This window comes from Naumovozyma dairenensis, chromosome 2 (genome assembly GCF_000227115.2).
Source record: "Naumovozyma dairenensis CBS 421 chromosome 2, complete genome".
In the NCBI taxonomy this organism is placed as follows: domain Eukaryota; kingdom Fungi; phylum Ascomycota; class Saccharomycetes; order Saccharomycetales; family Saccharomycetaceae; genus Naumovozyma; species Naumovozyma dairenensis.
This window is the reverse complement of record NC_016480.1, coordinates 109,170-129,788: the sequence shown is the minus strand read 5'-3', so window position 1 is coordinate 129,788 and position 20,619 is coordinate 109,170. Positions and strand designations below refer to the sequence as shown.

At 36.0% G+C, this 20,619-nt stretch overlaps 6 protein-coding genes across 6 annotated transcripts; 2 read left to right on the top strand and 4 right to left on the bottom strand.

Annotated features, from left to right (window-relative positions):
• Positions 1-877: 877 nt before the first annotated feature.
• Positions 878-1,831, top strand: NDAI0B00590 (uncharacterized protein; the record flags this gene model as incomplete). Its single annotated transcript, XM_003668287.1, has 1 exon — positions 878-1,831. The coding sequence occupies one exon, from the start codon at positions 878-880 to the stop codon at positions 1,829-1,831; it is 954 nt and encodes a 317-aa protein (XP_003668335.1).
• Positions 1,832-3,391: 1,560 nt separating this feature from the next.
• On the bottom strand, positions 3,392-4,408 carry NDAI0B00580 (uncharacterized protein; the record flags this gene model as incomplete). The annotated part of the gene is made up of 1 exon (XM_003668286.1): positions 3,392-4,408. The coding sequence occupies one exon, from the start codon at positions 4,406-4,408 to the stop codon at positions 3,392-3,394; it is 1,017 nt and encodes a 338-aa protein (XP_003668334.1).
• A 2,626-nt stretch (positions 4,409-7,034) lies between these two features.
• Positions 7,035-8,054, bottom strand: NDAI0B00575 (uncharacterized protein; the record flags this gene model as incomplete). Its single annotated transcript, XM_003668285.1, has 1 exon — positions 7,035-8,054. The coding sequence occupies one exon, from the start codon at positions 8,052-8,054 to the stop codon at positions 7,035-7,037; it is 1,020 nt and encodes a 339-aa protein (XP_003668333.1).
• Positions 8,055-10,226: 2,172 nt separating this feature from the next.
• Positions 10,227-10,517, bottom strand: NDAI0B00570 (uncharacterized protein; the record flags this gene model as incomplete). The annotated part of the gene is made up of 1 exon (XM_003668284.1): positions 10,227-10,517. The coding sequence occupies one exon, from the start codon at positions 10,515-10,517 to the stop codon at positions 10,227-10,229; it is 291 nt and encodes a 96-aa protein (XP_003668332.1).
• A 2,553-nt stretch (positions 10,518-13,070) lies between these two features.
• On the bottom strand, positions 13,071-14,033 carry NDAI0B00560 (uncharacterized protein; the record flags this gene model as incomplete). Its single annotated transcript, XM_003668283.1, has 1 exon — positions 13,071-14,033. The coding sequence occupies one exon, from the start codon at positions 14,031-14,033 to the stop codon at positions 13,071-13,073; it is 963 nt and encodes a 320-aa protein (XP_003668331.1).
• A 3,953-nt stretch (positions 14,034-17,986) lies between these two features.
• NDAI0B00550 (DEAD/DEAH box helicase family protein) lies at positions 17,987-20,575 on the top strand (the record flags this gene model as incomplete). The annotated part of the gene is made up of 1 exon (XM_003668282.1): positions 17,987-20,575. One exon carries the CDS (start codon positions 17,987-17,989, stop codon positions 20,573-20,575), a length of 2,589 nt encoding a protein of 862 aa, XP_003668330.1.
• Positions 20,576-20,619: the final 44 nt, after the last annotated feature.

The following is a 20,619-nucleotide window of genomic DNA, read 5'->3' as shown; positions in this document are numbered from 1 at the left end:
ATAAATTTTTTGTTTCAACAACCGACCAAATGAAACCAGCTATTAGAAATTTTTGCTTGGACTTTTAATTCAATCTATTACTTCAGCAAGCCTTTTATAAATCTCAACAGATACAATCCTACAAAAATGAGAAACTATTGTTGGTGATATCACTGTCGAAGACGGGTCTGATAACGGACGATCTTGAACTATCAATCCAAGGCGGTACTATTGCCAAAAAACCGATAATTTATGTACTGGTTCAACAGAAATTACCGGTGATATGCCAGTTGATTTCAATGTTAAGACTCTTAATAACTTAATTATTGATAACGAGAAAAATATCAAGCAAACTACTACAGTGAAATTGAATTCTTATAATTATCAATTCTCGAATTTTAGGGTGGTAGTGGTTATATTTATGGTAGAAATATTAACTACTACAATCAACGTACAACCAGTATTCAGCTAATAGTATTTCATTCTTATTTATTTAAACCTAGATGTGTTTAGAGCAAATAATTGGGATTCACACTGATTTATAACATATATCGATTTATAAAGGCATATTGTTCTATACTTTAAAATTCAATAAAGCCGTTAGATTGATTTTGATGGACTCACCATACCTAATAGAAGATTCAATGATAGACCTATGTAGGATGGTTTGGTATTATATGTGGTCGGGACCAGTCAGTCTGAGAAACAAGTGTCACCCGGACGACGGCCCGGTTAGCGTTATTATCGAGAGAAACTTGATCAATAAGGTATATAACCATTGTATAATTCAAGAACGTACGGAATAGTTCGTTCATTCATATCTTAGAAGTAGCTTACTCTAACGTCTGGTATAGTACCGCTTGGTTACCATCGCAAGGATTTTGAGATAATTTAAGCAATGAGTAAGATCTATAAAACAGTGCAAAAGTTACCAGACCAAACTGATTTGGCACAATTAATCAAGACTCAAACTGAGGGCGCTGGTATGTTAGAAGGTGTTGAAGACATTAACACACCAGCCGTGGGAGACAAACCATCTGTTCATAAAGGTTTGTCGGCTGTGAGTGTTGCTGCGTTTTTAAACAATAGTCAGATTTCTCAAGCTGATAAAGATATTTTTATTGCAATGCTGCAAACCAGAGGTTCCCCAATGAAATCGACAAATGGAGTTCCCAAGCAAAAAACGATTGCGGATATCAGATATTCTCTTAAGAGTTTTGATTATTTCGATGGGGAAGGTGGAAACAAAGTCACCATGGACACTTGGGCTAGAAGGCTTCGCTTTAAAATCGGGAAAGTACAGCTCCAAGGTGCAGACGCTGTTGATTTGTTAGGTGACCTTTTAACAGGTTCTGCAGCAAACTGGTTCTTCGATAACATCGAGAAAATCCCAAACTATGAAACTAAGGACTTCCATTTCTTTGTAGATTTGATTGTAGATAAATACAAATGGAAAGATTACGCCATTGATAAGACGGAACGGATCAAGAATCATAGGATCCAGACTCCCGAAGATGTATTCAAGTTCGAACAGCTTGTTTCAGCTTTAGGTGATGGTTACTTCACTGACGATGCTGTAAAGTGTTTGTTTATATCATCACTTCCAGAAGATTTAAAGCTTTACGCTAAATTGAATGTACCTATTTCAGCTGACGCAGCGTATAATTGGGCAATTCCTCTTTTACAGGATAGAAGGATCGAGAAGAGATCTCGATCTGACAATACTTATCAACAAAGGAAGAAGATAAAGGTGAACAAGGTTAATAAAAAGCGTTCCCATTTTGGTAAATTGGGGCATGATGACAGTACTTGTTGGACTCTTCACTCGAAAAACGACTCCAAACAGGTTTAGTGGTAAAGTTAACCAAGAAGGTGTGTATTCCGGTCGAGACCATGATATATTTATTGCTCAGGGCTAGAATATCAAATAGAGCTCTTTAACTTTAGCGCTTTATCTGCAAACGAAATAGTTGTAAGACAGGGTCTTATTCAAAAAATGTTCTTAGATAAGACGTAATATCAAATAAGTTAAAAGACGATCGAAACCATCTCTGAAGCTCCAAAAAAGCAGTGACTGGTCATAAAGTACCAAAAATACAGCGCTTCAAGTATATAACTAGACAAATAAATCAACAACTATTATGGGAAGAAGTTATTCTTAATTGTTTGAAGTTTATTTGTCTTCAAGTCTGACTGGTAGTGGGAATTTGCTCTATTGGTCTGTGAAAATCCCAGCACCAGTAATAGGTTCCTATAAGTCACATGACAATTTTAGGTGGTTATTGTAGCAGGCCTACTGTCAAAGTTTATATTGTTTCTTCAACTAGAATATACACGAAGGTAGTTAAATGTATTTGCACTGTGGCTTTATTATACTCGGGAAATATGGTACGTAAGCCTTCCAATAAATGTTAGTTACGTAACGTAACATTACACTAGATTTAGACAGAATCATGTAAGTTGAGTGAACAATGAACATAATTATAGTACTTGGAAGAATACGGAAGGAGTTACTCTGAATAGTAAGAAATAAACTTGAGCACATTGGTAAAATGGTTCACTGAAATTTCGACATAGAAACGGCTACACTTCGAGCACCATTTGATGGCGAATGTAACGGTTTTGTTAAAGATGCTTTTATTGTCGTCAAGCAAGGTATAATTACATATTACCTTGGATAGTCATTCAACTATTATATCGCCTATTTTGAAATTGCAAAATTATTTTCATGTAATGGTGTTTCCATACGAGAAACCTATGTTTTTTTGCTGCACATGATGGAAAGATGGAAAGAACTTTGATAAGAGAGTAAAAAAGTACGTGAAATTGCTGAGAAGGAAGGGCATTTGATCAGACATGATGTTTTGCGCTCTCTGCTTCTTGTGGGTGGGGGACTCTCGCAGTTATGAGAACATAGTAAAACCATTACAGGGGCCACGGTGATCTAATATTGTTAGATGTCAAAAATTGGCGGTATTAGGAGAAACGGCATGGGGTTCAACTGGATCGGTTACGGTTGGGTGTTTTATTACTGTTTTGCCAGGGGTATTTCAAGACTTCTTTTGCTACTATTTTATAAAACAAAGTTTATTTTTATAATAATTAAATTCTCGATACATATGCAAACTGAATGTAGATACTAATTAATCTGTTTACTTGAACCAGAATGACATGAATTGAGACTGATTTGAACTCTCCATCAGAAGAAGCTATCGACAAACACAGCTTCCTAATTTTCACCATTTGTAACATATATAAGAGGGGCTGTTGAAAGCCGTATAATCTGATAATTATTTTATTCGATTAAAAAACACTACTCATATAATCATAAAATTAATTACTAATAAATTGTTATTTAAAAGAACGACTAATAAAAAAATATAAAGGGAATTTTTCAATGAAACCAACCATATTACCACCCCAACCGTGTTCTTAATAGTTGCCATAGATGCCATGTCCTTATTAGTTGCCATAGATTCCATGCTCTTAATAATTGCCATAGATGCCATATTTCTTCGTGAATGATGGTCACTGCATCGGTAAGAAACTTTTGCGGAAACAGGGTAAACCATACATTTGATACAATTATAGCCATCAGCAAAATGACAAATTTTGTGATATTACTAATGCTTCTTAATTGAAAGAGAGTAGTCAGTACCGGAGTAAACAATCTCATAATTGTTTGCATTAGTGCTACTAACCCAGCAAATAATGTTGGGGGCTGCCTGGGGTGTATGCGACGAAAGAGGATGAGTTTATCGTCATATATTCTTTGTTTTGCGGATACGATCAACCTATGGAGATATTTTATTCTTTCTACAGATTCCTCCTCGGTTAACCCTCCAGCGATCGTTAAATTCACTGACAACATCGCGGGGGCTGAGTTCAATAACCTTTCAATTTTATCTAGTTTAGCAATCTCTTCCGTAGGGTCGTGACCAGTCTCCTCGGCCGATAGATGATATATGTCTTCCCACGTTTTGAGTGTTTTCTCCATAAGAAAAGTAAGTCGTTGAATAGAGCAACCTAAGTACCATTCAGTAGTGTCAGGAAATATGTTAACAGCAGAGAATTCATCTACCAACTCATGAGCGACTTCAGTGTCGAAAACACCATCTTGGAGGCTAATTACAATATTTGTTCCTACTTTAATGAAATAAGTTTTGGAGATGCGGAAGTATTGCTCTTTAAAAAAAAAGTATCCGACCATTTCGTCTGGACCTAAAGAACCCTTATATAAATCATGGTAAAATGAGGGAACTAAAAATACTCTTATGCTTTTATGTTCGATTTTTAACTTTTCAAAAAACTCCTTCCCCCTCATCTTTGTGATGTTTCCGTCACTAATTTCAATTATTTCATATCTAAATGCTGTATCGAAATCCTTCGAGGCGAGTTCATTTGATCTATGCGAGACGTGCGCCCACATGCTTTTATCAATATCTTTCAAAACATCCTTGTTATAATTAAAAATTGGGTGTGGGTGTGCACTTGTGTCATTTTTCAGTTTCAGTTAGACTGATTTATTATTTGGTGTTATATTGTATAGACGACAGTAAACAGTTCAGAAACAAGTTTTTTTTCTAATTCAAGAGTCTACAGAACTCACTTTATATACAATTACATTTATCTCTGACGTATAGGAGATATGATTATTCGTACTATGCAACTGTTGGGGAACTGTTCTGTTTATACCACAAAATGTTCAATCCCACGATATCCGGACTTAGTATATATGTATTATATACGTAGTTTGTTGACATTTTTTAGAGATGTGGGACAAAGGAATGTTAAACTGCCTGGGGGCTACGGGCAAGCTGCACTCTGCCTGCTTCTAACAATGGGACGATTAGATGTCAGAGCAGAAGATGAAGTTTTTGAGGATGGGGAACAGTAACTGCAGTTTCTCAATATCAACTCCAAATAAAATGTGATCTTAGTAAGGAGTTATCCCCGCACTAAATAACGTACCTAAGTACATACGTACGTACGTAGGTAGGTAAAGCTTTTTTCGCGGAGGGCGTTATCTCTCCGAAGTCCGGACGTATGGAACATTTCCAAGATCGGGGATAATATGCAGAGTTGGCACTGCAGCGGTGTTCCCAATGAGAACAATGGTATGATAGATATTCGGTGTCATAAAAATTGTGCAACTCTACGTATGTGGAACCTCATTCGCTACTAGAAGACGCAGCCAATAGTCAGATATCCTAAGAAAGGGTTATTGTAAAGAGTAACACCAACCATTTTAGTAGTAAAAACATCTTATGTATACATGAAATACAATTAACCTTGGAAGGGGCACAGTTAAGCGAAGAAAAGACTATATTTGTATTTGTACTTGTGATTTGCCGTAACAAATACGTACTTACCTAGGTGGGACACGGAAATGCGGAAGGTGGGGAAGGAAAATACTCCATTTTACTAAACGGAACACGGAGAATGCAGGCCACGTACTGGAGATTCGTCAACGGGGTTTAAATTTCCGGAGTCCGGACTATGCATACAGACATAGAAGAGACAAGAGGCAACCCCTCCCATGTCTTCCTGTGGCTCTAGCTAGCGTTGTTACGCGCCTGATTAGGGGGTAAGGTCACAAATAAACAAATTAACGGTCAACACCTATTTGTAAAAAAACTAAAAGTTTGCCCTAATTAAAATAATGTAGGAAAAATAGCAAGCTTAAAAAAACCCGAAAAGATTGAACTCCTGCGAAAAAGCTTGTCGCATCAGGAGTAAAATTCAAGATATGTAAAAAATAATAGAAGACTGAAAGTAAAATCAAACTCCAAAAACTCTACCAAGAAAGGTATCATTGTCAGGGAAATTGGATTCTTTATCAGAGGTAGGCTTTCCATCGGCTCATCTGCAAGATTTTGACGGTTTACCCGCAATATCTTCCCGCAGTTGAAAAATTTCTCTCAATATTAACCGAAGTTACAACGAGTTGTAGAAATATCTTCATCTTTAGATTTTATCCATACTTCTTTTATTGCTAATAGATGACAGGCCATAGTTCCAAATTTTTTACGTTACTGTAGGTAACTCACTCCAGTCCACTGTATTTACACTGTGTCACAGTATATTCTACAATTTGGACCTAACATTAAAAAGGTTATATAAGGTAGGTGTAATAATAATAAATTCAAAATAAACAAACTTTGTAAATTTTCATAGAATATTTTTTGGCGACCAATATGGAAGGGTTAACGAATTTGAAAACTTTTGCCCGTCAAATTTGGAAAAATAGCTACGGCTATTTGTAGGCGATTTCGGCGCGTAACAACGCTAGCTCTAGCGCTAGCTTTCTACAATCATTCAGCCGAACTGCGCTTTTTTGGTGTTGTCTGAAATATTGTGGTCTATTGAGCCATCAACTACACTAACTCAGCTTTATACTACCTTCAGGAAATTCTCCTCAAATGCATGATTTTAACTGCAAAATTTGGAAGTGCGTCTACTACATGTTTTTGTAACGAGTAAACAACTTTAACAATTAAAGGAAATATAATATTTAACAGATTCCCTAAACATATGTCATCTTATCTATAGTGTCCGGTATAGAATATCATATAAGTACTTAATAAATGCCCACTGGTACAGTAATGATAATTTCGTGAAAGGATCAATAAAGTTGAAGAAGCCATTTTTTGTAGGCATTAGACAAGAATAGAAATGGTAACAGCGACAAAGCAATGCCCATTGAATATGTTTTAATATCATTGAGGAATAGCGGCTAATTTGATTGAATTATATCTGAACTTGCACTATAGTTGAAAGGCCGTGTATGTCTTATCTCCTGACAAAAAATGTAATTCAAACTTCTTAGTAAAATCTTGGAAAATAAATCTCACTTTCACCTAAGCTCTAGAACACGTTGTCCAGTTGCTCTGTAAAAAGAGTAATGAAACTCGTGGGAGGTTGGAAGGTATTGAAAGTTTTTGAAAGTATATATTGCAAAAAAGATGAATAATCACGTTCTTCCACACAATCTCTGTCACTAAAAAAAATTCATGAATTGTAATTCCTCTGGAGAAGTGGTAGTGGTAGTGTCATTAGAAGGCATGATGTAGTAATTCAATTTTTGCTGGTTCATCACATAAAGGTGAGCAGTGCGACTGGGAATGATTAGACTCCTCTAGATATACACTCTCAGAATAGGCATGATTTGTATCCTCAAGTAGTTCAGAAAAAGTTGAATATTTCAATTTATCACCCATCATGTATTTCATTTTTAGCATAAAGTAAGCTTGGTAAGCTTGACGTTCCTCATCTGTGACGTCTTCACAATGATGTACTTCAATATATTCTTCCCTCGAATTGTCCCCATGTGGGGAAGGGATGACATATATTTCATATGGTGGATCGAAAAAGACATTCAAGACGTTGTCTATTGTCGGTTTATGACCACGTCGTATTGATCGGATTCTGTAAACGATCAACAAATCCCTGTATACTATTGCGTCCTCTGGAGAAAACCCATAAAACATGGCTTGAAGCGGAATGCTAGAATATCGAGAGGGCGGTAAAAATAACATCTTGTCTGGTTTGCTGAGAGTCTTAGATAGCTTACAACATTCCTTATAGCAATAGCCCTCATACTGAACATAGGTAAAATCATGGATACCATGGAGCAACCTCCAGAAGTCTGAGGCAGAAAAATTATATTTAGTTTTGATTAATTCTTTACCTGCTTCTTCGATATCACAAGAATAAAACGCTTGTTCCTTAAAAAGGTTTGGGCCTAAGACAAGTAAAGTGTAGTAATCGCCCCTTAACATCTGCTTGTGAAACGGAGTCTCTAACATAGTATCAGGGAAGCTACGCCCTTTATCAGTTAAGAAATATTTCATGATACAATCTTTGAAAATCCAATTTGTCGACTTTCGGTAATCCAGAGCAAAAGTAGTAGGTTCATCTAAAATCCAACTTTCTTCTTTCACGGAATATGTGTTTGTAGCAGATGTACTGTTATTAGAGAAACAATTTGAAAGGAACCCCAAAATTTTATTCTTTATTCTTGACTCCGGAAATGGTTTCCTTAACTTCAGGCCGTTGATAGAGGCAAACTCCATGATAAAGGTTCGTTCTTTGTATTTGTTCTTATGTCAAGTCTTGGTAAGGAGAAGCGTTATCTTGTAGGAAGCTTAGTAATGCTGCCGAGCTATAAATACCAATCTATGTTTTGTTCGATCACCCGATGGTAGACTACATTTGTGATAAGAGTTTTATCCTTCAATGAAATCCTGGAATATCATATATCCATCTGGTGTGAAAATAAGCATTCGTGGAAATACGCGGAAAACAATGTCCGGGTAACCACTGCTCTTCAACGACACACAAGGGAATGTGTTCGATATCTACGTACTATACTAGAGAATACAGTTTGCGTACAGATTCCTGAAAGACCAGATGTAAAATACACCTACTAAATAGACCATATCTATGAAACTTAATCAGAGTAACCTGTTGAATCTTGATATCGTAACTACCACCTTCAATTCCTAATCGTTCACATACACGACAATAGGCCGCTGGGTACCACATTCCGCTTCACGGGGTCTGAAAATCGACTGCCGACGTACCTTCTATGCCAATATAATTGCTCATGTTTATTCTTCTATTTATACATTCAATTTGTATCTTGGTCTCGATTTATTTCTCCGTATTGTGAAGCTTTAGATCGTGACAGAGTTAAAAAAACAATCACAATGATAAATAGAGGATATGGTACACTTCATATCTATCATCAGAAATTGCGGCTACCATTCGAAGTGCAGACCATTCAACATATTTTACCACTTCACTCTTCTGTTACCTCTGTAACTGAAACTAGAACTTCCGATGGCACCTTCTCTACATTACTATTTAGGACATGCTAGACTATGTTAACCTCTGCTACTTCCATTTCTCCAAAAAACGTCGACATCTATCTCTGCTGCTGTTATAACCTCACCGCTCTCTCTTTTATGGTATCATCTAGCTCTTCGCCAAGCATATCACCTAGAAGTCCAAATATCGATATTTACCCTTCGTCCGCCACGTATGTATCCAGTAGTGATGATACATCTTTGACTTCCACAAATGTGATAACCAATCTTATGGAAATAAAACACACTACCCTCACTGTCGGTTCTAGTCCTCTATTAATGAAATAGGGACCTCAATTATTATTGATTCTTTGTCCATCATTGGCAACATTGGTGTAGGTACGATTTCTTTTATGAGGTTAGTGATGATCTATTTCATGGCTTTTTACCCCATCTTCAAGGTTTATCAAAGAAATTATAGCCAGAATTTATTTTTCCCGTCAGTCTCTATGGCGAGTAGCAACAACTCCACAGTAATTTGAAACCCAGAATCTGTTACCATCCTTTAGTCAATATATTCTAACAAAAAATATGACAATTACTACGAACTCATCTAGTGTCTGTACTGGAAACTCTATAGATATGAAACTGTAACACTCACAACTACAAACTGTCCAGAAATAAACAGAGTTATGTTTAAAAATACGCTAGGGACATCACGCCCCTTAGTTATCAAAATGGCAACTATGTATGATGTTCAGTGTCAAATATAAGGCCCTAACACTCCTACTCTGGAACTTCTAGCCATCATTGGCACTGTAGACACCATTATTACTAATGGTACCGTATCCAGAACTAATACAGCCTTCATCCGAACCATTGAACAATGATATTCTACTACAATGACCAACAGGAAAAACACAACCGCTTTCTCCGCAATTTTTTTATCTACATATTATTTCAGCAGCTTCTAGCTCTTCAACTTGAAAGCTTGGCAATGAAAATGATTTACAGTGTAACTGCTCCATAATTGGTGAAATGTTGGTCCTTCTGGCGGGATTTTATTAGATATCGCATGCTTGAATATTAGAAATTAGTCTACTATACCGAATAGCTACTGTGAAATATCAAATAAAGAGGCAAACTGGGAAGTACTACCATTTACACCAGTAGTAGATTTTACAAATTAATTTAGAGACTTAAAAAAATCTTTATTCATTTTATTTTATACATAAACTGAATAAATATTTTATTTTTATGTTCCTTATCGTTACATTTCATATATTTTATGATTATAAACCAAGTGATTACGACTTTACTACCATTAAACTCTATCTTCACATAAAACGTTTGTCAACACATCTTATAAAAAATATTCGAAAAGTGATGTCAGTAATCTTATCATTTATTGGAACAATGGATATACCACAACAAGATTCAAAACAGACGAACTAAATGTGTTTTAATTATAAAGTATAAAAAGTATATTATTTGCTTCCGGTTAGGATACCTGAAAGCAATAATATTTGAACCCCGTAGTATGAAGATATATATATCACAGGCATCGTCAGGGCATTGAGGACCATCCTTATTATCATAATCCTCTTCTTCTAAAGCACGATCTTCCATGGCAATTTTGGCTAAACCACAGTTACCATTATCGCAGCCATAAGAAACCCGTTTTGCATCAAGATTATTGTAACGTTTAGTATGATTATGAGTTTTCATATATTTCAAAGTGGCTTTCAAACTTCATGGAGCACTATCTGTAACTATATCATCAACCATCGTTTGAAGATCACCATCTAAATGCATCCCAATATGGTTCCACATTGATGTCGACCATTGCAAAACACACATAGCGTCTCCATCAGATCGGTCACGTTTCAGTAATAAATAATTTGTAGCGTTTGGAGGAACAACCCAAATTGCGTCTAGGATATAATTGAAGCTTTCTAACATTGCTGCTATTGTACTTTGATTTTCAAGAGGAACCATGGTGTAAACAAACCCTTAATATTCCATCGAGCTGACATTATGTGTTGCATTTGCACTTATCCAACCATTGTCTGGTCTGCCTAGAACAATACCGAACACTGCATCAACAGTTCCCAGTACCGAGCTTAGCCCAGCAGTCACCCAACACGTGGATTAATAGGAGTAACTTTAACGTTTACAGCCCAGCCGCAGATATTAAGATCCCAGAAACAGTATTAGCAGTCCAAGTCCAATGATGCCTTGGGGAAAGTCAGCTATCGTTTAAAGCAACCGTTACTGGGGTGTTGCTTAAAGACTTCCCATTGTTCACTGTCGAAAAATGTTAAATACATATTAAAGCAAACATGAATAAAAAAATAATCAAAATTTCTGCAACTTGTTTTAAAATGTTTCTTCCTCTATCGTTTCGTTCGTTATTCATTGCTCTTTAAATGTGTAATTGTCCCGACACAATAATTAGAATTCAGCAACCTACTTTTAGCTACATAAGAAAAGAAATTAATGTTATAAATTAGCATTGAAAGAAAACTCTGTGAGTGAATATATGTAGCCCGGATCAACCCATCTTCAATTGAACCGAGATGTGGAATATATAATGGACATTGTAACAAGATAGAAGATTAGAAAGACTCTCCTTGAATATAGAACGACCCATATATATAGTGGATCAACATATACACTATTAAATAACCATTACATAATTAATAGACTAACAGCGACATGCTCAACAACCCTAACACTCAAGAGCACTCTGGTAACTCTCAGGTAAACAAATAAATAGACCCTCGTGGCTCTAGTGCTAAATCGGCACAGTAATAACTGAATATTATATTACTTCATTCACATTACTGATCAGTTGTATATATTCGACTAGAAGCCGTAATATCTTATCAGATGAATCATTCTAGTAGAATCAGGGCTGCGCCAGCCGTACCATATCTGAGCCGAACTCTAGGGAGGTCACCGGGTACGTAGTGCTCAGGCTATTTTTCATCATCAATAGCAAATAGAAACAACCCAATATAAGGAGCTAACAAACAGAAGGCTCGCATGAAGGACTCGTAATAGTTAATGGTAACAGCGGAGAATGGTTGCCTTCAATTACGTCATTTTACCAACTTCTGTTAAGTTAATGTTTTCTCATGAAAAGGATCAGTTAAATAATCCTTGACACTTACTTTACCAGTAACATCACCATGTCTTCTTTCTTATTTATCTTTTTACCAATATCTCTATTGACTTCTCTTTATTGTTTGGGAAACGGTTAAATAGTTGGTTGCCTGCAATTTCATGGGTGTCGCCATTTTTCTGCTCTGGTTCAGCGTCAACCATTTCATATTTCCCCAATTTCAGCTATCTTATCGAAGGATTAAAAAATTCCGTCACCTCCACCTTTTCAATATTAAGGAATATGTCCTCACCGGAATCAATTTCTTCGTGATCTTCTAAAAAAATATCGCAATATGCATTCTATGTTTGTAAAGATTTAAAAACTGGGAACCATGGAGTAGGTTTGAAAACGTTGATAAAGCAACGATCATACCGTGAGATAGGAAGAGTATTGGGTGTCCAAGGCAGCCAACATTCACACAAAAGACGGGAAATTACTTTGTATCCTTACGTCTATCACCAGCCTCCAACACTGGTGAACACTTACCAGTTGTACGTGCTGATAAAGAGTTTAAAGTATCCATGTTAAATAGTAGTGCTCTTTAGAAGTGCAGCATTTGCATCTTTCTCTTTTGTTACCAGCCTCAAATGCTCGGTATATAATAGTACTTAATAAATATCCCACGGTCCAGTATTAAACACTTCGTGGAGGTCATTTTTTGATTGGACAAGAATAGAAATGATAATAGGAACACAGCAATGCCCATCCCAATACGTTCTAAGATAATTGAGGAATAATACAGAATTCAATAGCATCATCCCTGGCCCTGTATATGTCTTATTTTTGTGACAAAATTGTAGTTTTCCGGAGATATTCGAACTTCTTAGTAAAAACCTGGCAAAATTAATTTCACTTTTACACAAACTCTAACACACGTTATCCAGTTCCTCTTTAGAAGATCTATGAAACAGATGGAAAGCTGGAAAATATGAGAGTTTCTGAGAATACACACTGGAAAAAGAAAAAAGGACCAATTTTCTTGCATACGATCTCTAATAATAGAGAAATTCATAAACAAGGTTTCCTCTAGAGGAGTGGTAGTTCCATTAAAAAGCATGATGTAGTAATGTATTTTTGGCTGGATTTTTCGTTTCATGATATAAAGGTGAGGCTTACGACTCGAAATCATTAGACTCTTCTAGGAAGATACTTTCAAAATACGCATGATTTGTATTCTCAAGTAGTTCAGAAAATGTCGAATATTTCAATTTATCACCCAACATGTATTTCATTTTCAACATAAAGTAAGCTTGGTGAGTTCGACGCTTCTCCTCTGTGACGTCTTCACAATGATCCACCTCCATATTTTCTTGCTTGGAATCGTTCCCATGCGGGGAAGGGATGACATATATTTCATATGGTGGGTCAAAAAAGACACTCAAGACTTTATCCATCGTTGGTTTATAGCCGCGTCGGATTGCTCGAATTCTGTAAACAATTAACAAATCCCTGTATATTATTGCATCCTCTGGAGAAAACCCATAAAAAACAGCTTGAAGTGGAATGTTGGAATATCGAGAGGGCGGTAAAAATAAAATCTTATCTGGTTTTATGGAGTTTTCAGATGCCTTATAGGATGCTTCATAGGAGTAGCCCTCATATTGAACATCTGTGTAAATATGTATGCGGCAGAGCAAGCTGTCCAGTTCTGGATATTCAAAATCGAACTTCGTTTTCAATAATTCTTTACCTGGTTCTTCGATATTACAGGAATAAAAACCTTCTTCCTCAAAAAGGTATGGCTCCAAGACAAGCAGAGCGGGATTACCACCTTTTAACATCAACTTATGAAACGGAGCCTCTACGACAGTGCCAGGGAAGCTACGCCCTGTATCAGTTAAGAAATACTTCATGATACACTCTTTGAAAATCCAATGTGACGAAGGCTCGTTATCCAGAGCAAAAGTAGTAGGTTCATCTAAAATCCAACTTTCTTGTTTTACGGAAAATGTATTTGCAGTAGATGTACTGTTATTAGAGAAATAATTTGGAAGAAACCACCAAATATTACTCTTTCTTCTTGACTCCGAAAATGGCTTCCTTAACTTCAATCCATTGACAGTGACAAGGTCCATGGTAAAGTGTGTTTGTTTGCATTTGTTCCTGTGTCAGCTTCTGATTGGGACATATATCAGCTTGAAAGAATCTTCGTAATGGTGCTAGTTATGGATGCCAACCTCCGTTCTGTTCCATTGTTGATGATTGAGGACGTTCATGATAAATGTTTTATCTGTCTATGTTAAATTTTGGAACCTCATCGTTCATCGGCTGTGGAAATGGTAAAACGCGCAAGACTGTGAATACCCGTGTAAACCACTCCGATTCAACAACAAAAAAAGGAATCGCTGTATACAATACTGGACTATACAATATATTATATCCAATTCCTGATAAAGTATAGGTCAAATACCATTATCTGATATGCCCTATCAATCAAACTTAATCAGATTAACCTTAGCCATTTGATTATCACGTTCCACTTTACGGAGTCTACAAATCGCACAGCCAACGTACCTTCAATGTCAATAATTGTTCAAGTTTATTCCTCTATTTCTACATTAACTTTGGTTCTTGATACTGACTTATTTCTGATAGCTTTCCCTTCCTATTGCAAAGCTTTTGATCTTAACAAAATTGATCAAAAAATCAGAATGATAAATACCACACATATTAATTCCTAGCAGAGATAAAAAGAAAATTGTTATTCTTCATAATTCTCATTCTCGATTTCTTCATGAAGAAGTAGTAAGACAGTACAAAAGAGAAGAAGAAACTGAAATTTTTCATCTTTCTTTGATTATTCAGAGAGTTATCAGTAGAAAAGAACAACCAGAACTTCGATAATGCTAACCTATTACCTTACCACTCGAATGAGTTCTCAATTTACCTCAAAATGATTACTCCTAGTTGACCACTCAGAAGACGTTTTAGCAAAAAATTCCATTTCACGAGATGCAGGCACGCAGGAGTACTGAAGGTCATTCTTGGTGGATGTCAGGAATATAAAATATAGAAGCAGTTGCCTAACATGCTACCAAAACAGTAATAAGAATAAGAAAGTTATTACATTCGTGGTAAATGGTTTTATAGGGGAACTTCAACTCAAGGAATGTAAAAGATAAGACTCTTTACAACATTAAATATTCTATTCGGTTACACTATTCTGTCATTTGTGTGAAATATATATTACTATATACAAACAAACGTACAAGTACGTTATAATTGGCTCTATATAAATATGTTCATCAACGGAAAGGTTCTAGTGTCTGCCGCTTATGCTCTCTTGAGTCCACCTGAAAATGATTAAAAACCATGTTACTTGCAATCTTCATCCTATAACTATTCCCCAAAACAAAGTAACCTAGAGATCCCTATTACATTCATGTAAACATCATGCAGTATTTGGTTTTTTCCCCTGGGTACACAACATTCCAATCTGAAAACTGTTGAACGCATATATTCGTTTGGTATCACTGCCCCTGTTAAATACTCAACACTACTATTTTTTAGTTGAGAAACTACCGGTTGAATAATAAATTGTTTCAATATGTATTATTAATTCCTCTAAAATTTATAATTATATGCTCAGAAATATAGAATATTGATTTATTATTTTGGAATAGATTTAGCTAAATTCCCATAAAATATAATAAACAAAATTAGGGGGTATGAGATATAAATATTATCTTCCTCTCAAAGTAGTCTATCCAGTTCCCAAAGATGCTAATTACGTGCTTTTGGTGATCCTACAGTATCTTATCTGCTGGAACCGAATATTCTATAGATGCATAGGATAAGAATATTAAGAGCAAGATTAGTCATAGAGTAGATCCAAGATAGAACATAAGTTCTGGAACTCTATGGAACATTACGAAATATGATTCTAGAAAATAATAGAAAAGTTGTAGAATATTCTAGAAAAATTTATGATTAGAATAGGCTTATCCGACTACGTCTGAATATCTCCGGTTCTTATGTGAAGATAATATTTCTGTCCAAATGAGAAATTATATAAAGGACATGAAATGCAAGAATGTTAGGTATTAGTTTAAATACACTTTTAATTATATAATATATAAAAAACCACGAAGAAAACATTGTATATTATTAATAAATGATTGAAACATATAAATCTGATATTGCTCCACAAGATAAGATACCCAAAATCTCATCATTATCCGTTCTTTTTAAAGGTAACTGAAGCTCGGGGGAATGACAGAAGCTGACACATATAGGTTTATATTTTTAAAGTCAGTGATGATATTAAACATATTGGTAAATTAATGTAATAGCGATTGCTGTAGAATATTGATGTTTTAGTTGCAGTTAGGTTGTGTTTAGCTATGTATATCGCAAGTCAGGAGCAGTAGTGTAGACCGATTATCGGTGCATAACTTATGCTAGATATTTACAAAAGTAAACAAAACTTACCTAAGCATACGTTAAAAGCGATAATATTGTGAGGACCTACCCGAGTGGGACGCAGGGAGCTGAGTCGCGAAGCGGCTCAGCGACCCCATACTAATCCTCGATTTTTCTGAAATCCTACTTTTTCAACATTGTCATCCCTCAGGCGAAAATTTGAAGATCGTTGGGGGCGTCAAACTCCGCCCTACGCCGTTTCCTCGACGAAATGTTTTAATGTTTATTTTTTTTGTTTTTTTCGCGTCTGATCGATTGAGGGACGCTACTTAAGTTTAGCCGCCGAACTCCAAAAAAACAACAACAGAAAAATGTAAGATCCGAAAATCTACATATAAACAACATCTAAACAAAATACATTTCCACCTACATACTTTCTTACTCTCTTTTAGGAACAAAATATATGATCCAAAAGTGAACATTAAGGAATAATAACTTAGATAAAGATTATATAAGAAAAAAAAAAATGGAAGTAATTGAAATCGACAAAAACCATTGGGTTATTGATAATTTTCTGGTGGAAGAAAATGATGGTGTAAAGCGTATAAGACATTTTACAGGAACGAATAAGACCATGCCGCAATATACTATAGATAAGTTAAAACTAATGAATACACCTTTCTGCCTCCAAATTCCGCGAGACCCTTAAATGTTTAATATATTATTTTTTTGTTTTCTAGGCCGCGCGCTTCAGTATGTGTTTTCCTGGTTTTTGCTTTTGAGAAAACGATATTTGATTTCTGATCCTTCTACGGAGTTTACAGTGTTTTTTGCATTCGAGTCCGTGTTTTGTATGTTGAGGCGGGCGAATTGCGCGCTTGGTTGAAAATTGTAAGTTGAGACCAATTTGCATTAACCTCGTCGTCAAAAATTGTAAGTCGAGGCAGATGCGGAATGTATGGGTGCTCTCATTATGGTATAGATCTAGCATAAATAAGTACTCGTAGGATATCCATGGGTACATCCATAGAGGAAGTATAACCAACCCTCTGTTGTTTATTCTTTATTCATTTCGCGTCTGTATTCAATACTTGTTTATATATTAAGTGACTAGATATCTCGAACAATTGTAATTTACTCTCAAGGTAACAGAACACCAAGGAACTATCTACGTCTACATTGAGCAATGATCACTATATCTGAAAATGTTGTCCTCATTGAAGGTTTCATTGTGTTGAAATCCAAGGATAAGCAAGGAGTTGAGACAAAAATCATTAGGAACCTTACTAAAACTTCCAAATTCTTTTCCACCTGGGAAAGAGAGTTGCTTTCCATTCAATCGTTGGTGGATATAGATGAATACCAAACTACCCATTCCAAGTGTGACTTAATTCCGATGCCTTGTAAAGAATTGTTCGATTATTGTACGACCGTAGGAGAAAAACTGTTATGTGTCTGAAGATGGTTATCAGATTGTCAATGCCAGAACTCCAAAAAGATTCCAACAACTAGCCCAAAAGTACGTAGTCATCCCATTGTATTGCAAACACAGCGTACCAAATACTTTTACTACAAAGAGGAATCTTCCACCTTAATTGGTGCCCTTGATTTTGCTGTTGATAGAGATATTGTCCACTCCAAAGACTCGTCCTTCTTCGAGCAAGAAATGAATGTTAGCGAAATTACGTTCACTGAATCAGACTTATCAATTTTACGCCAGTTCCATCAGGTCAAACCTCAATTCATCGAGTCCACTCATGAGTTGTTTCTCCAAATTTATTCTACTGTTAGACAAAGATACCACCGTCGTCCATACTTGGGTTCTTTTGCTAACCAAGGTCTTGGTGAAGTCTTTCCAAAGGATCTTCAAATCCCTACGATTCAAAAATACTCCTCTTTAGCTGCCCCTTTTGTTTACCTAATTGAAGTTTTCCCTCAGTTATCGTTTGCTCAAGATATTGACTCTGCCGACCTAACTGACCCTCCAAAATCAGTTGATTCTATGGCTAATTGGTTTACCAAAAAATTGTTACCTGGCTCCTCACCTTCAATATGGTTTTTATTGTTGAGAGTCTGCTGTTACAATTGGACTGATGTGTCTTTGTCTTATCCAGCTCTTCATAAGTTGAATGGATATCGTCAATTTGTTGACTCCATTAGGGCTTTGGCTACTTATTCTGTTTTATATAGATACCTTAATCATGGTGCTATTGCAGGTGATTCAAAGGCTGATGAAATTTTCCTTACTAGTGTTAGTGAACCTTGGAATTGGACCAAGAATATGTACCACAAATTGGCAACTGCTTATCAAGATTATACCAAGTTCAACGTCAAGGTCTGTAAACCTGATGCTGTGTTAATCTCTGGTAAAAAATTCTCCAGATCTTACATCCAAGAATTTTATGCCAATGTTGTTGCCAGATATGATGGTCGTATTGAAGAGTTACGTAAATACTTTGCTGACGTCTGGTCCGTAGAAGCTATTGCTGAGTCTGTTCTTAACAAGGGCCCCAATTCCAAATTCGTTGAGAGTAGAGTTGTTCCTAAGAGTTCATTGTTTTTTATATTCGATCATGCAACCTTACTAGCCCAAGTTCCTCATCCCAAATCTGGTGTTACCATTGAACCTGATGTCGTTGCTAAAATTGTGACTGAAATGGGTGTGTGCTTAATGTGGATGATATATTTTTCAAGTACTGGTCCTTACAGATTCCCAGATATGGTTATCTTAAAGTATGCTGGTAATAACAGAAATTTGTTTATCGATGCAGAATCTAGATGTTTCGATATCATTACTTCCTATTCCAAAACAAGAACAGCTAATTATTTATGCAAGTCTTTGGATAAGAAAACTTCAGATTACTTATTTTATTACATTTTTGTCGCAAGAGCAGTGTTGAAACATGCTCTCGGTAAGGATTATTGTAACATGAGCAGAGATTTATTCCAAGAAACTGACACAGTTGCAGAACAGTATTTACTAAGAAGTTACTTGGCCAGATCAGTTGGTGGTGGTGATTCAGAAGATGATTTTGATCCTGTTAAATATTCCAGTAATGTTTTGAATTCCTTTGTGTTCGTTGATGGTCTGTCTCATACGTTGATGCATTACCATAAATTCCAATCGTTGTTGAAGGTGTACCCAATGTCTGTTGATAGGTCTTCGAGGTCGTCTTTTAGAGAGTTGAGACATGGAATGATCAAGCTAGTTCGTGAATATGTTAAAGTTGAAGGTGAAGATATGGATGTGATGAATGTAAAAGAGAGACTAGCTGGTCATTCTGCTGCAACTGGTCAAGGTATCTACGGTAACGATGTTGAGATTGGTGTTGGTGCAGATGCGTCGTTGGAGGAGAAATACGCTTCCTTAATCAATAGTGCCTGGCAAAATTGGTTAGGGCTTGGTTATAGCAAAGAAAGAGAAGAAGGTGAGTCTGCTGTAGCTAGGGATGCATGTGTCAAGAAATACTTTTCATCAAATGGTTCTATCAAGGATTTGTTTGTTGCCGGTAAGAAGTTGTATGGTAAGGAATTTCAATTCAGAGAAGGTCAATTTGATGTTGCTGTGGAAATTTATTTATCAGGCACTCAGATCATCCCTATTCAAGCTCTTCCAGGTTTTGGGAAAACTGCTCTGTTTCAGATTCCTTTGGTTGCATTATCTTATGGTGAACTAAAAGACTGTTTCATTTGTGTTTGTCCCTTATGTTGTTTGCTATCGAATATGAAACTAAGACTATCTTCAAGTGGTATTGATTGTGGTATTCTCAAGGATTTGTTTGTTAATGGTCCAGCTGTTGAAGAGAAAAACTTGTTTTGTGATGTTTATGTTGGCACCTTTAACGATTTAGGTTCTGAGAATTTTGTCCGGTTGGTCAATAATTGGTACAATATATATCAAGATTGTATTCTAGGTATGATTGTCATTGATGAGTTTCACAACTTAGAGACTGAACAATCGTACCGTGGACAATCTTTTAGATTGATTCCTGAGATTAACTTTAATCTTGCTTGGAAGGTGGTGGTGATGACAGGTACTGCTGGTGAAAAGGGTATGGTCAAACCTATGAAATTTATTGGTTATGACAAGGAGATGTGTACGTCGATGGTGTCCAATAAGAACAGAATCTTGTACTTTGATTTGGTTAATCAAATTCCTCTCAAGAATATTGTGAAGAAGTTCCAAGTTTTTGAAAGATCTACTGTGGCAGAGACTGAGGTAGGAAAGTTGGTAGATAGTATTTATGGAGTATGATACCAGTCCAAGGTGTATTATTGTTTGACGAAGGAGTAAGGTTA